General features: G+C 51.9%; 1 protein-coding gene across 1 annotated transcript in view; it reads left to right on the forward strand.

Moving 5' to 3' along the window:
* Nucleotides 1–14,872, forward strand: part of Tnfrsf1b (TNF receptor superfamily member 1B) — a 34,431-nt gene extending 19,559 nt beyond the window's left edge. The window contains exons 4-11 of the mRNA XM_017802395.2: nt 524–652; nt 2,146–2,295; nt 2,770–2,863; nt 3,180–3,409; nt 4,103–4,180; nt 4,645–4,679; nt 8,873–9,080; nt 13,049–14,872. Coding sequence (XP_017657884.1) covers nt 524–652; nt 2,146–2,295; nt 2,770–2,863; nt 3,180–3,409; nt 4,103–4,180; nt 4,645–4,679; nt 8,873–9,080; nt 13,049–13,365 — 1,241 coding nt within the window. The 3' untranslated portion in view covers nt 13,366–14,872. The remainder of the gene's footprint in view (nt 1–523; nt 653–2,145; nt 2,296–2,769; nt 2,864–3,179; nt 3,410–4,102; nt 4,181–4,644; nt 4,680–8,872; nt 9,081–13,048) is intronic.
* The last annotated feature ends 639 nt before the right edge of the window (nt 14,873–15,511 follow it).

Here is a 15,511-nt window from a genome sequence, read left to right on the forward strand (position 1 = left end):
ATTAACATAGCAGTGAACTTGGTGAAGCAGGAAGAGGGAACAGGAACTGGGCTCAAAAGAGTAAGCACCTTAAAGGTTTGCCCTGAAATTCCACTCTTCCCCCATCATGCCTTTCTCCAGGCTTTCAGGAATCCCATGCCCTTGGCCTTGATAGGAACCAGGTATGACATTCTTACCGTCCCCTTTTCTCTAGGAAAGAGAACTTTATCTAGGAAGAGAACTTTAACCAATTATCAGCAAAAAGAGGAGCTGGCAAACCAATTCTTACTATAGTGTGATTGACTAATATAGATTTTCCAGTGGTGGAATTTTAGATACCTGGAGACAGCAGAGTAGCAGATACTTTATAAGGAGAGGGGGGTCAGCGGGGGAAAGATGGCTAGGGCCCACCAGATGTTTGATGAGTCCATGGAGGAGCTGAAAATTCATCAAAGAGCCTTCCTGACTGGGCTTCAGAACCCTGGGGCTCCAGGTCCTGGCAGAGCCTCCCTCCTGCTGAGAACCCTGTTCCTTGTTCTCTTAGGCCAGCATGTGAAACACGTCTGCACCAAGACTTCAGACACCGTGTGTGCCGATTGCGAGGACAGCACCTACACCCAGCTCTGGAACTGGCTCCCCACGTGTCTGAGCTGTGGTTCTCGCTGTGGCCCTGGTGAGTGGCCTGGGAGAAATGGTCCCAGCATCTTCAGCCCTTCAGCCCCTGAGTAGCAGTTGGTGGGTTACCCTGGGCCAGCAGTTTTTATTCCCCAGAATGTGAGTGGCAGGAGACCACTCCGTTGTGGGTTTTGCTGTTATTTTGTTTATTTGTTTGTGTTTTGAGACAATCTTACTATGTAGCCTTGGCAGACCTAAAACTTTCTACATCAGGCTGGCCTCACAGAGATCTGCCTGCCTCTGCCTCCTGGGATTAAAGGAGTATACCACAGACACAACCCAGGAGACCACTCTTTACCACATGTGTATGTTTATTCAGATGGAACCCAGGGTCTTGTCCATTCAAAGCTAGTACTTTTCCACTGAGCTACGTCCATTGCCAGATCTTTTAAATTTTATTTAATTAAATTAATTAATTTATTAATTTATTTTTTTAATTTATTTTTGGTCTTTTTGAGACAGCGTCTCCCAGCTGTCCAGAACTCACTATGTAGACCAGGCTGGCCTTGAACTCACCAAGATCTGCCTGCCTCTGCCTCCCAAGTGCTGGGATTAAAGGCATGTGCCACCACGCCCAGCTTAAATTTTATTTTAATTGTAGCATTCAGAACTGAACATAGAGCAGGCACTCTTTCACTGAGCTCCAACCCTCCCCAGCTCTTTTATTTTGAGACAGAGTCTTGATAAGTGGCTCTGGCTGGCCTTGAACTTCTGAACCTCCTGCCTCCACCTTCTAAGTAGCTGGGATTATAGGCCTGAGCCCACAGGCCCAGCTTTCAGCTTTTTTGTTTGTTTAAAAAAATATTTTATTTACTATTTTTATTTTATGTGTATGAGTGTATTGCCTGCATGTGTGTAAGTGCACCCGTGTCCTACAATGCCTGCGGAGGTCAGAAAAGGGTGTCAGGTCCCCTGGGACTGGACTTAAAGACAGCTGTTAGCTGAAAATTCTCAGCTGGGTGCTGAGAATTGAACCCAGATCCTCTGTTAAGAACCAGTGCTCTTAACTGCTGAGCCATCTCTCCAGCTCCCCTTTTTCTGTTTTTTGGAGATGGGGTTTTACTAACTCACCCAGGCTTGCCTAGATGTCCCTCCATGGCCCAGGTTAACCTCACACTTGCAATCTTCTGCCTGCCTTAGCTCCCGAGTGCTGGGATAACAAATGTGTGCCACCATGCCTGGCCACTTTACCACTTACAAATGGCATTTTCCTTGTAGACCCCATCAAATCTTCATGTGGTCCCCAAAGCGGGGGGCTGTGGGGAGAAGCATGTCTATGTCGGAGCTGAGGAAGTGCAGCCCAGGAAACCAGACATGCTTTCTCACACTGAGGTGGAACTGGGGGTATAGACAAAAGCCCAAGGACAATGTGTCCAGGGTCCTTTGGGCCCCGTGTTGGGGGCCCACTAGCTGTGGGAGTGGACTTGGCAGGGAGGGGCAGAGCTGGCGATTGGAGGCAGCACTGACTCCAGCTACCCTTCCCTCCTCCAGACCAGGTGAAGACACAGACCTGTACTCGGCAGCAGAACCGCGTGTGTGCCTGCAAGGCAGGCATGTACTGTGCGCTGCTGACGACCGACAGCTGCCGGCAGTGCATGAGGCTGAGCAAGTGTGGCCCTGGCTTCGGTGTGGTCAGCACAAGTAAGGACCCCTTGGCCTCTTTTGCCATGATGTCACAGGCCTTGACCCCTCAGCCCCATCTGGGAATGTCCCCAGTGGCTTCCAGGTGCATCTGTATATCCATTTCCTAGCTGGTCTCACCCTGTAGGCACCTGCTATGCGCTAGGGCCTGACATAGATACAGACACAGGTCATATTAAGCTCTAAGTTGCTAGAAACTCTATAGATGAAGCAAGAAGGTGACCCCCATGCCCTGGAGAGACGTCCCATGTACATGTGTAGGTATTCATGTACATGCATGTGTGTGTGTACATATATATGTGTGTGTATGTATGTATGTATGTATGTTTGTATGTATGTGTGTGTTAAGGGAGAGAGGTACAAACAGGCCTCATGTAGATCCCACTTGTAGATCCCTTGTAGATCTGGTGCTAAGAACCTCCTTGTTGCATGGAGTGTTCATGTTGTTGACAAGCTCTGAACTGTCTCTTGAAGGAACTCCAAACCAAGATGTGGTATGCAGAGCTTGTGCCCCAGGAACATTCTCTGACACCACATCATCCACAGATGTGTGCAGGCCCCACCGCACGTGAGTATGGAGTCCCTTGATTCTGAAGGAGCAGAGTGGGGATGGCCCCAGGCAACTGGGGTCCAGGACAGAGAGCTGCTTGACAGCCACTGCTGCCTAGGCTGGTTTCTCTGGGGTTGGGTTCTGGGAACAATAACAGATGATATGGAGTGCTTGGACAGAACAGAACCCAGTGGGATGGGATGGGGTGCTGCTAAGAAGGCATGGCTTATGCTCACTGCCCCATCCTGCCTGCTAGGATCTGTGCCCTCTAGCCTGGCTCCCTGGAATGACCTCTGTCCTCTGAGGCCTCCTGACCAAGCCTCTGCTCCCTCAGGTGTAGCCTGGTGGCCATTCCCGGCAATGCTAGCGTGGATGCGGTCTGTGCGTCTGAGTCTCCCACTTTGAGTGCCACCCCAGGGACAGCCTACAGATCTCTGCCACAGCCCACAAGATCCCAGTCCCAGGAGCTGGAGCCAGAGTCAGAGCCCAGCTCAATTCTAAGTACTTCCATGGGATCGCCTATCAGCCAACCCAGCACCAAGGACAGCATCTCTCTTCCAATAGGTAAGTCCTGGTATCCAGAGATAATTCCAGCTGAGCTTGATAGCCCCAGTCACTTGGGAGGCTGAGGCAGGAGAGTCACAAGCTCAAGGCCAGCCTGGGGTACAGAACGAGTTTAAGGCCAGCCTGGGCAACTTAGTAAGACCCCGTCTTAAAATAAAACTATTTAAAAAGGGGCTGAGGCTGTAGCTTAGTGGTAGGGTGCTTGACTAGCGTGGGGTTTCATTCCAATACTAAATATATATACGAATAAGAAGAGGGTCTCTCCCTTTCTCCCCCTCTCTTCTCTTGCTTCCCAAAGGCTCCTTGTAGGAGGACCTGGACGCTGAGCTCTGTACAGAGCAGATGTAGACGGATGCCAGGGAGCCAGGTTTCCTGAGGCCTGATGCTGTCATAGCAAATCCCTGGGTGGGGTGACATGGGGTCGGCATTCCACCTGAATGTGGACATGGGTCCTGTTTAGTCAAACAGACCTTGGGCTGGTTGTATCTCTGGCTTCCTTCCTGGGGTTAGGATAGCATCAAGCCTGAGGCTTCAGACTGTGGTTTCAGGCTGCATGTAGCTCACAGATGAACTTGGTTCATCCCTGAATTTGAGGACCTCAGCCTCAACTCACCCTGCTCAGCAACAGCCCCAGTAACCTTGGGTCACAGACATCCCTGACATCTTTTTTCTAAGCATCTCCCTTCTTCCTAGGACTGATTGTGGGGGTGACTGCCCTGGGTCTGCTGATGATAGGATTGGTGAATTGCTTTATCCTGACCCAGAAGAGAAGTAAGGTTTCATTCTTTCCTTGTCTCCATCCCCTACCCCCTGACTTGTCTGGCAGCCGCTGCGGGGTGCAGTACATGGCACCCCCCTGCCTTGGGCTTAGATGGATCTGGAAGCCTGTCTAGTAGAAGGTAGGGTCAGGGCTATCCTGATGGGTAGGAGTTCAGGATTCCTATACAGGAAGCCTAGGGTCTCTGAGATTCTGTGAGCCAGTGGCCTGTGAGCTGGGCTTGGTCTCAATGGGTAGAGTGTGACTGAAGGGAGGGCAGGGCAGGGATCCAGCTAAGGCTGGGCTGGGGGATGGATGGGGACGAGGCTGAGAGTTGGGTGGGTTCCTCTGTGGACCTTATTGGCAGGCCACTGCTCCCTGGGCTGGGCCCACCCTACCCTAGCCACACTGTCCTAGTTAGAACAGATGTGACAAAGAAATCCCACTCCGTCACTTGTCCCCTCTCTCCTCTTCACAGAGAAACCTTCCTGCCTACAAAGAGAAGCCAAGGCGGTGAGTCCCCTGTTCTTGTGCTCCTCCTCTTCTGTTGATTCCCTTCCCGGGGGGGCGGGGTACACAGTCAGGAAGCAGCATATGGGCACGGTGGTATGCGTCTGTAATCCCAGCTCTTACGGAATGGAGGCTGGACGTTAAAGAGTTTAAAAGTTCAAGGTAGTGCACGCCTTTAATCCCAGCACTTAGGAGGCAGAGGCAGTTGGATCTCTGTGAGTTTAAGGCCAGCCTGGTCTACATAGTGAGTTCCAGGCCAGCTGGGGCTATGGGTGACCCTGTCTCAAAAAGACCAAAAGAAAAAAAAGTTCAAGGTCATTTTCCTCTCCTTAGCAGAGTTTAAGGCCAGCCTGGGCTACATGAGATCCTATCTCAAACAAAAAAGACTAAGAATATAGCTCTGTGGAAGTGTTCTTGCCTAGTACAAGTGAGGATCTAGGTTCAATTCCCAGCAGCACAAAAAGAAGCAGTGAATTCCAGAGGTAATGACTTGCCTGAGGCTGGTCTCCTGGATTGTCTCTGAACTCTGAGCCCTGTTCCTTGCTCAGTGCTTAGCAGTTCAGTGGGGACAGCACAGTTCTTTCCCCACACTTCCCTTTCTTTAGCCCCAGTTCCTTGACAGACCACTGCTGCATGTACAGCTGGTGCCCCTTTCAGCTCTGCCCAGCAACCCAGTGTTCTCTTTCCCAACCCAGTATTTCCCATCTCTGCCCTGAACAGTCCTGGGCGTGGCCCCTGGCAGCCCCACTTCCTCTTCCCTGGCTGAGTCATTTTGGAAGGCATTTTGCAGAGTCCTGTAGACGGCTGGTAACCAGGACTGTAGGGGAGAAAACCCCAGCCCTGATTTGGGGAGGGTTCTCGCTTCTATGGTCTAAGCACTCCCTTGTAGCCAGCTGACTGACCCCCTAACCACCTTTCAGAACACAGGGTTAGGAAGAAACAGGCCAACTCTCCCGGACTGAGCCCAGCCAGGCTCTTCCCCTGTTCTATGTCAGACTCCTCACCCCTTCTCCTGAATGGGGTACCCCAGATTCTCATTGTAGAGATGAGGAAACCGAGGCCCAGGAGGTTAATTGCTTGGGCTGTGGTATGTCCTAGTTCTTAAACCGTAAGAGCAAGTGAGTTTGGCTGAAACTTCCAAAGCTGTCCCAGGCATGGTCCTCCCAGCAGGGCCTGCCCTCCCCCTGCAAGGCTGGTCATCTGGCTCAGGAGCCCTTAGCTGCTGCCTTTGGTCTAGCCTATACACCCTCAATGGGCTATCACAGGGCCCTGCTGGGAGCCCCGCAAGCAGTGTCCTAATGTGCTAGAGGGAGGCTGCTAGGCAGGACTGGCAGTGACTCAGCTCCTTCTCTGAGGGCAAGGAAAAGCAGGGTTGTTTAGAAGAACAGCATGTGAGCTCACCCACGCCACCCCCAGACATGCACATGGGCTCATGGTTAGTCACTAAAACAAACATTTGTCAGTCCTGAATTGATGGCAGCCTGGCTGTGACACAGAGGCTGTGTGATTACCTCCGCCACCCCCCAACTTCATAGCCTAGACGCTTGGCCCAGAGACTCTTAAGTAGCTGTCCTGAGGTGGTGCGACTGATGGGTGTGGCTGGGATGCAAAGCTAGGAGTCCTTCTCCCTACCCAGCACATACTCTCTCCTCTGCATTCAGGGCCACATGGCACTACACACACAGACATGTGTGTGCACACTCCACATACCTCCAACCTGGAGACCTACAGGAGCCAACCATGGCTCTGCTGGGTCTCAGCTCCACACAGCAGAGCTAGGTCCACAGCTGTGGGAGAGGTTGGGCAAACTGGGGTCCTACATTTTGAGTGAGTCTCCTTGGTGTTCACCTAGTGGGGTCCCAGCCTGAGACAACGGACTCTGATGGTGTCTGTGCTTGAATATTGCAGCTTCTGGCTCTGCAGAGGGAGGCTGCCTGTGACCTTTAGGGGATTCTGTTCTGCCTGGCTCTAGCCACAAGCAAAAGGGTAGGGCCCAGCCAGAAAAGCCCCTTCTGGAACTTGTGGAGTGACATTAATGAACTCTTCTGTAGGGCTGGGGGATAGGGATGGGGTAATGGCTAAGGTCAGACTGTGAGCTTGGAATGTCTTCCATCCCTTCCAGACTGAGGTGCCTGGTTGGCAGGTCTCCTGGGGAGGCAGGAGGATGCAGTGTGCAGATTGCATCTCTGACATGCTGGCCTGGGCTCTCTTGCTGAGGCCACTGGCTAGCTGTGTGATTCTGAGAATAGGACTCATTCACTCTGGGCTTTTGTGGCCTTGTGGAGAAAGCTTGCACACGATCCTTGCAGCCCAGAGTCAGAGGTTGTAGGCTGGGCTGCATTCAAAGAATCAAGGCTATGGGACACATCCAGATATCTGCGAAGTCACAGCAACAGCATGCAGGGCCATGAGTTGGGGGTGCCAATGACTAGCCAGAGTGCACCAGCCCCAGAGGGGACAGCCAACCTCTTGCCTCTGCTCAGACCACAGTTGGTATTGTGCCTCTAGAGGAAGACCACAGGGTCCTAGCCCTTTCCTGGGCACTTGTCCAGCTGGTGTGACCAGAAAATGGCCTTGGAATAGAATTTCCAGGTATCCCCAGCATTGGGACAGGGATCTTATCTTGAGCCTCCAGAGCTGAACCATAGACACTCATAAAAGCACCAAGAGTTTTAGCTCAGCTGCACTTTGACCTTGAGCAACTAGCTCAGTCTTTCTGAGCCTCAGTTTCCACATCTGTACTGGGCTGCTGGGAGAGAGGATGCCGATGTGACTCTGGCACAGAGCTTGGCACTAGGTGGTACTTATGTCCTCTAAGGCTTCGCCGTTACCATCTTGCAGGAAGAAGGCTCAGGGAAGGCACAGAACATCCTCTGGGTGCCTGGGAAGGGGGAGCCACCAAGACAGTCTAGTGAGGGGCCAGATGAAAGGTTTCCATGAACTGAACTGAGTCATTGAACAAAGGGTGAGCAAGATTCTCTGGGAAGGAGCAGAGAGTAAAAGTAGCTAACACAGCTACTCAGACCCACCTTTGTGTCTGGAAAGCCACCATCAATCTGTAGTGATGGTGCCTGGGTTCCAACAAACATTTAATTAATTAATTAATTTTTATGCGTATGAGTGTTTTGTTTACATATATATGTATGTGTGTGTGTGTGTGTGTACCCATGTATGCAATGCCTGCAGAGGTTAGAAGAGGGCATTGGATTCCCTGAAACTGGAGTTATGGATGGTTGTTAGCTGTCATGTAGGTGCTGAGAACTGAACCTGGGTCCTTTACAAGACCCAGCCAGTGCTCTTAACCACTAAGCCATCTCTCCAGCCCCCAAAAAACTTATTTATGGACACTAAAACTTGAAGTTTGAGTTTGGGGAATTTTATTTTTATTTTAGACGGAGACTCAAGTGGCCCATATTGACCTTGAACTCTATATAGCCAAGAATAACCTTGAACTTCTGTCTGACTGCCTCAATCCCTGTAACACTGAGATTACCATCATGTACCACCATACCTGGTTTATGCACTACTGGGGATCAAACTCAGGGCTTTGTGCATGCTAAATAAACACTACCCACTGAGTCATATCTCCAGACAGAAAGGCTAGTTTTTAAAAATGAAACCATTTAAAACCATGAGAACCACTCTTAGCTGGCAAGTTACACCACAGTAAGTAGCAGCTGGGTCCAGCCTTCAGTAAGTGCTTCATGCAGATGTCATTTAATGAAGCCGTGCGTGTGGTTTACGATACAATAAGCATTATTCTTGGCACTTGAAAATTCCCAGTTCTTCATTCTTTACAAGAGCCCAATGACTGGGTTATTATTCTTCCTTTGTACATGAAAATATGGAGGCCCGGAGAGGTTAGGGTTACATCCAGAATGAATAAGTGCTAGAGTCATGATTTACACCCAGGTGGTCTGAATCCGGAATCCAGCTCTTGGCTGCCCGGCTGAGGACAGTCGATTTTTCCCATTTCCTTATGAGGGTGAAAACCTTGCTCTTACCTGTTTGGTGAACAAGACCACTAACAACACCCACCAAAACCGCAAAAAAAATCACACCCCTCAAAAAGTGCCCTGTGTGGAAAGAACGTGTGTCGTGGGCAGAAACGTGCAAACTGTGAAGAGCCGATGACGGGGGTGGCGAGGAGGAAAAGGTACCCGCGAGTAGACTGACGCTCTTCTTCCTCCTCCTAGCCTCACCTGCCTGATGAGAGCGCTCGGGGTGCGCCGGGTCTGGAGCAGCAACACCTGCTGACCGCAGCACCCAGCTCCAGCAGCAGTTCCCTGGAGAGTTCAGCCAGCGCTGGGGACAGGAGGGCACCCTCTAGGGACCAGACACAGCCACCAATTATGGAGGAGGCCAGAGAGTCCCAGGAAGCCTGGGCTGGTTCCAGGGGCTCAGGTAAGAGGCAGGTGCCAACTGGCTCATCCCCACCCTGGGCAAATGTGCCTCAAACTATGCTGGGACCAGGTGCCTATACATCCATCACCAGTTGAAAAGACTCCAAGTGGAAAGTGCCTTTCACACATGAGACTCCTGGAGGCTAGCGGGCCAGCAAGTGTGGTGTTTGGTAGCCCAGCATCATGGGAGAGGATCCCACTGCATGTCAATAACTCTGGAAAAGGTCCAGGCTTGCAATGCTAAGCACAGCTTCTGTGGAATGTGAATTACTTCCACCAAGGTCAACTTGCAAGATCTTGAGTCAATTCGCTCTAAGTGAGGCTCAATTATATTTCCCGCCTGATTGCTACCTGGTCCTTCTTCAGGGCAATCCTGTGAAGCCAGTCTTGGCTGCCCCTAGCCGACCACCTCTTCCTTGCTCCTGTGCAGTGGAACCACTCTGAACATCTAGGATCCAGCTCATCTTGACCCTCGCTGATCCTTTCACCCGTTCACCCTTCCTTCATACCAGACATTTCCAGTTTGTCTTTCAAGGCTTCCATATCCAGTGGGGTGTCTTCCTGAACCACTCCTTCCCCATGCTATCCATCTGGCTGCTCCTCGGGGCTCCCCAAGGCCCTGCCTCCCTTCCACAGGATTCTCTCCTCCCTTCACCAGACTGCATGACTCCCAGTGTGCTGGGCTCCTTCAATTCATGCCCACATCCCCAGGCCCAGGACTGATCTGGCTAGTCATAAATAACAGCTATGCTTCCTGAGGGGCTGTCGTGCCCCAGCCACTGTCCCAGGCATTTGGCCTTCACAAAATCAACCTGTACATCAGTACTGAGAGACTGTTACCATCGACATCCCATTCTACAGATAAGGAAACAGAGGCCCAGAGAAGTTAATCAACTTATTCAGGGCCCACAGCTAGTTCCCCAAACCGCCAGGGGTCAGGCCTGGGCTGTGAGCTGTGGAGCTCTGGGGTTGGGACATGAATGAAGAAATAGTTTCTAAGCTTTACTCACGGAAGCTCATTGGGGGTTGGCTTGGGCCAGAGCCAACAGGACTGTGGGAACCCTGGTCCAGTTACTCAGTCCCCATCTTGCCCTAGACTTGATCTGTGATAGCTGGCTCCACAGTTGGCATCTCTAGTGCCCATAGTGGAGTGAATTCCTGGTAGGGTTCCCCAGAATACTGGAGTTTCTTGGATTTGTTTTGAATGGAAAGGTCAGGTCTTCCTAACCTGTGCCCCCTCACCTGGCCAGTACTGGCCGGTGGGGTAACAGGAACTAACCATGAACTTGAACTTTGTCATTGCTCTGTGGTCCTGAGAATCCCCGCAGGCTCCTTAGCCCCCATGAGCTTCTGTTTACTCCTCTGGAGATGAGCTGTGGTGCCTCCTTGGCAGGCTGATGAGATTGTGGCACCGTGCCACATTGGGCACCTGATGGGGGACAGCTACCCCTGCACTCCATACATAGCCCTCTCCAGCAACCACATTCTGCTGACAGCTACAGCCACCCCTGCAACCCTATACACAGCCCCCTCCAGCACCCACATTTTACTGCCTCACTGACTGCTGTGCCCTGTTCTTGCCCATGCCCATGCTACACTCTCTGCGTGCAACACCCTTACCACCTGCCTGCCCAGAGCTGACATGCCCACTTGTGTTCCTTATCAGAGTCTCCAGACTCACCAGTGTGATACTCTGTCCAGCCTGAGAACTCCCTGGGTGTCCTAGTTTGTTCTTCATTGCTGTGACAAAATACTCTGACTACCAACTTGGGGAGGAAAGGGTTTATTTAGCTTACATATCCCGGGTCACAGTTCATCCAGGAGCCCAAGGCAGGAACCCGGAGGCAGGAGCTGGAGCACAGGCCATGGAGGAATGCTGCTTACTGGTTTGCTTCCCTGACCCCTGCTCAGCCTGTTTTCTTATGCAACACAGGCCCACCTGCCCAGGGGTGGCACCACCCACAGTGGGCTGGGCCCTCCCACATCACTCAACGATCAAGCAGGTGCCCCATGGACATGGCTACAGGCCAGTCCAATAGAGGAAATTCCCCAACTGAGGCTCCCTCAACCCAGGTGTGTCAAGTTGACACTAAAGCTATCCAGCACACTGGACCTGGCCCTAAACTGAGCAGGTGGCTTTCAGTGTTTGTTGAGTGAATGCATGTGCTCAGTATAAACTTGGACCATCTTTCTTGGCTGGCGCTCATCCCTGGTGTCCTGCTGTGGCTTCCTCCTCAGTCCTTGAGCATATCCGCCGGCTTTCTCCTCTGCTCCGTCTCTCCCCTCTTCTCTCTGTGCCCTGTCTCCCTGGCTTCCCCATTGCTCTTCCCTCCCCTTCTTCCTTCCCACCAACAGCTCTCTCCACTGTGGGAGCCTGTCAACCTCGGAACTGTGCCCCATCCACCCCCACAATGTCTTATTCACTACATTCGAAGGCCATGGTGATTTTGGGTGACATGTGAGTGCTGTGGAGGCCAGGTGGAGATTTCTTTGCACTCCCATGACCTCAGCTGTCCCTCTCCTTGGCCTATTTGCAGTGGCTCCTGAGCACATTCGTTGGCCATCTTTATCCAATCCCAGGCTCCCCTGAGTCCCAACTTCCAGAGTCAGGAGCTGGGCTGGACGTCCAGCTGCCTCTGCCATTGGTACCAGCTGGTCCTGCAGATACAGAGGCAGTAGCGGCAGCAACTCATTTGGAGGACTGTTGTGTGGCAAGCCCCTGTTGTTCATCCCTAGATAGTTCAGCATCCATCCCTCCACAACTTAGGAAACTGATGCCTTTTAGGGGCTAGGCAGGGCATCTCTCCTGTCAGCTGCATCTGCTTCTTCATGTCCAGATTTTGTGCATGGAAGGCAAACTCTCTCCCACTGAATTATGCCTCTGGTCCTGGAGTTTCAAATGTCAACCCTGAATTTTATTCTTTTTCTTTTTGGTCTTTTTCCCTGTAGCCCCAGCTGGCCTGGATTCTCTATGGAGACCAGGCCAGCCTCGAACTCACAGAGATCCACCTGCCTCTGCCTCCCCAGTGCTGAGATTAAAGGTGTGTGTCACCACACCTGGCTCATTTATTTTTTTTTAATCTTAAAAAAAATTTTATGTGTATGAGTGTATTGCCTGCATGTGTGTAAGTATGCCCATGTCATGCAATACCCGTGGAGGTCAGAAGAAGGCATTGGAGTCCCCTTGAGCTGGAGTTACAGACTGTTGTTAGCCACTGACAGAGAGCTCTCACCTGTGGCAGGTGGTGTGTCTGCACTGGCTGACACCTTCCAGGGGTTATGGAAGAGCGTTCTTCACCAGTGCTCAATCTGTCCTCTCTAACTATTTCCTGCTCAATTCAGGTCTCTGTTAGGACACAGGTGTTTCTATCTCGTGCTCTCTCGTGTGTGTGTGTGTGTGTGTGCGTGTGTGTGTGCGCACCTGTGGAGAGCAGAGGACAACCTCAGGTGTCCTCCAGAACGCCATCCTTTGATCCACCTTCTTTGAGACAAGGTTTCTCATTGGCCTAAAGCTTACCAATTAGGCTAGCTGACTGGCAAACTCCAAGGATCTTTGTCTCTAAACCTCCCCAGTACTGAGATTACAGTGTATGCCAGCATGCCCAGCATCTTCATGTGTGTTTGGGGGATCAAGCTCAGGTCCTAGTTCTTGCAAGGCAGGTACTTTACCAACTGAGCCGTCTCCACAGCCTCGGGTTTTGGAATACTTTCATCTGCTTTAGATAATAATAATCTCCTCCTAGCCATGGGGAATGCTGGGCTGGGCATCTGGGAGGTGAGGAAACAAGAGGCATACGAACAATGGCTTGTCAGAAGTACCATAACAGAGATAAACTAGTTTCTGGTCTCTTGGCTCCTCGCCTGCCACTTTCCTGTACATCTGAACCTGCCTCTGGAGTAGGAAGCTGCAAAGACACCCCCACTCCAGAACCCCAAGACTGACACCCCCTCTCATCTCGTGCTTCACAGAGTCCTCCCACGGCAGCCCCGGGACCCACGTCAATGTCACTTGCATCGTGAACGTCTGCAGTAGCCCTGACCACAGCTCACAGTGCTCCTCCCAAGGCAATGCCTCAGTGGGGGACCCAGACGTCAACCCCTCAGGCCCTCCAGAGGACGATCAGGTCCCCTTTTCCCAGGAGGAGTGCCCTTCTTGGTCCAACCTGGAGACTCCAGAGACACTGCTGCAGAGCCACGAGAAGTCCCTGCCCCTTGGTGTGCCTGACGTGGGCATGAAGCCCAGTCAACCAGGCTGGTGCAGCCATGTCCCAGCCAAAGTGGCCTGACCCCTGGCAAGGCAACCCTTCAAAGGGGTCCCAAGTCCTTCTAGACCCCAACCCTAGGACTCTGTGGATCTCTCTGGGCCCATTTCCCATTTCTCCGCAGCCCCACCTGCAGGCCAAGTGAGGTTTGAGGCAGCAGAATGCTGGAAAACTTTTGCCACGATGGCGACTTATATTCTTCTTAAAAGGCCAGATAGGCACTGACCTGTGGGGCAGCCCAAGTGAGTCCTTGCCTTTCTGTGACCTGTGAGCCTGGCTTCGGGATCCCCTGTGCTATGGCCTGATTCTGACTTCTGAGAGGCCTCACATCTCCCTCTGAGAACCTTGTATCCTCTTCCCTATGCTTGGGGAAAGGATAGTACTTCAGCCTGGCTGCTGACACTGCAGGACAGTCCCAGCAGGAAAGAAGAAGCGACAGCCTTGTAGGGCACGGGCGTCCTTCAGGTTAGTGCTAGACTCTTGGAAAGTACCACCTTCAAATCTACCATAGTCTTTTCAAAGAATCAGATGTCCAGAAGGCCTGGCAGGCAGCCTTGCTCTGCTGTGGGGGCCTGGGGCTGCAGCTCAGGGCTGGAGTGTACTCGTAGAATGCCCTGGGTTCAATCTCCGGCACCACACAGCAAACAGACAACACAACCAGACCCACATACATGGTTTCCATCCTCTACCTTTGACCTTCACTCCAAGTGGACCCACAGAGGGCTTCAGCTCCTTCTGGCTGCCTGGTGAGCCCTTCCAAGGCCACATCCTCTTTCTTTCAGGGAATTTCAGGGACTGTAGAGGTCCCAGGCCTCTGCAGCCACCTGTCTCCTCCTACCTCAACCTGGACTGCCCTTCAACTTTCTGAAGGGGCATGCTCCCTCTCCCTAACCCCCAGTCCCAGGGGAGCCACGGAGCCACTTGGTACTGTGCCCACTGCAACCCCAAGCGAGAAGCTGAGAGCCAGAAGAGTGCCTGTGTTGTGCATTGTGGGTTGGAACAGCTAGTGCCTCCAGATGAGTGGCCCATCTGAAGCAACCAAAGCCAGCTATTTTGCCAAAGGATTCTTCCCCATTAGAAAACAATCCTGCTCCCCTAACATGCCCAGATCTGGAAGGAAGGGTTTTAGGGGACTCTTTGAGAGGCCAGTTCAGTCTCAGGTACTTGGATCCCATGTTGATATATTCCACTGGACATGAACTCAGTAACTAAACTATTAGAGGGTAGAATAGCCTAGTCGTTACCATGGAGACAAGAAGAGATTTGCATCCTGGACTCAAGATGTTGGACTACTAGGACTGTTCAGCCTGCATCAGATCCTGAGAGGCCATGATGGGATGCGCCTGCCCCCTGGTGGCATGTCTTGGGAGGACCTTGGGCTTCCTTGGCAGCATGACTTGAAAGGCTTGTTTCTGGGTGTGGCCTCAGTTCCCCCGCCTCTGTGGATCTCAAGAGAATGAGTGTGGGTTTGTGCTATATGCTGGACAGACTTCTGCTTCTAAATACAGTTTGTTTTACACGTTGATCCCTGGCTCTGTCTAGGGGCTGGTTTGGGGTTTGTCTGTGGTCCTGATGGTCCTTCCAATGTGTGAGGAAAGATGGGGTCATGGTCAGAAGAGTCCAAGCAGGCCCATGTTGTGACTGACTTTAGAGCCTCCCCCACTTTACAGTTGCCCTTGTAAAACCTGTCCCCCACCTGTAGTCTCTGAACACCAAGAGAACGTCCAGGTATACCCCTGCCTGATCTCGCACCTAAGTCTGATTTCCTCAGTCTACCCTCAGATGGCAGTAGGTTCTCTGAAGATTGGCCCTTTCACAAGCAGGACCCTCCTTTGCTGAGAGAAAGGCCCTGCTCGCCTGAAGGCCTGCTCCATGGACCTGAGAAATGGCCACACCTTTAGCCCTATCCCTGGATGCTCAGACCAGCACAGGCTCTGCAGCAGGGGTCAGGGAATGGTTCAAGTGATAACCTCTAATCTATCCCTGAGGGATGAACAGTCTCCAGGACCAAGGATTGAAGACGAGGTTAGAGGCACAGGGAAGTTTTATAGGAGTGGGGTGGGGGAGTATGCATATGTGTGTTTGCATGTGTGTGTACACATGTGTAGAGGCCAGAGGTTGACTTCAGGTGTCTTTCTCAATCACTTTACACCACATATATATATATATA

This window comes from Nannospalax galili, unplaced genomic scaffold (genome assembly GCF_000622305.1).
Source record: "Nannospalax galili isolate Female #2095 unplaced genomic scaffold, S.galili_v1.0 scaffold1225, whole genome shotgun sequence".
NCBI lineage: Eukaryota > Metazoa > Chordata > Mammalia > Rodentia > Spalacidae > Nannospalax > Nannospalax galili.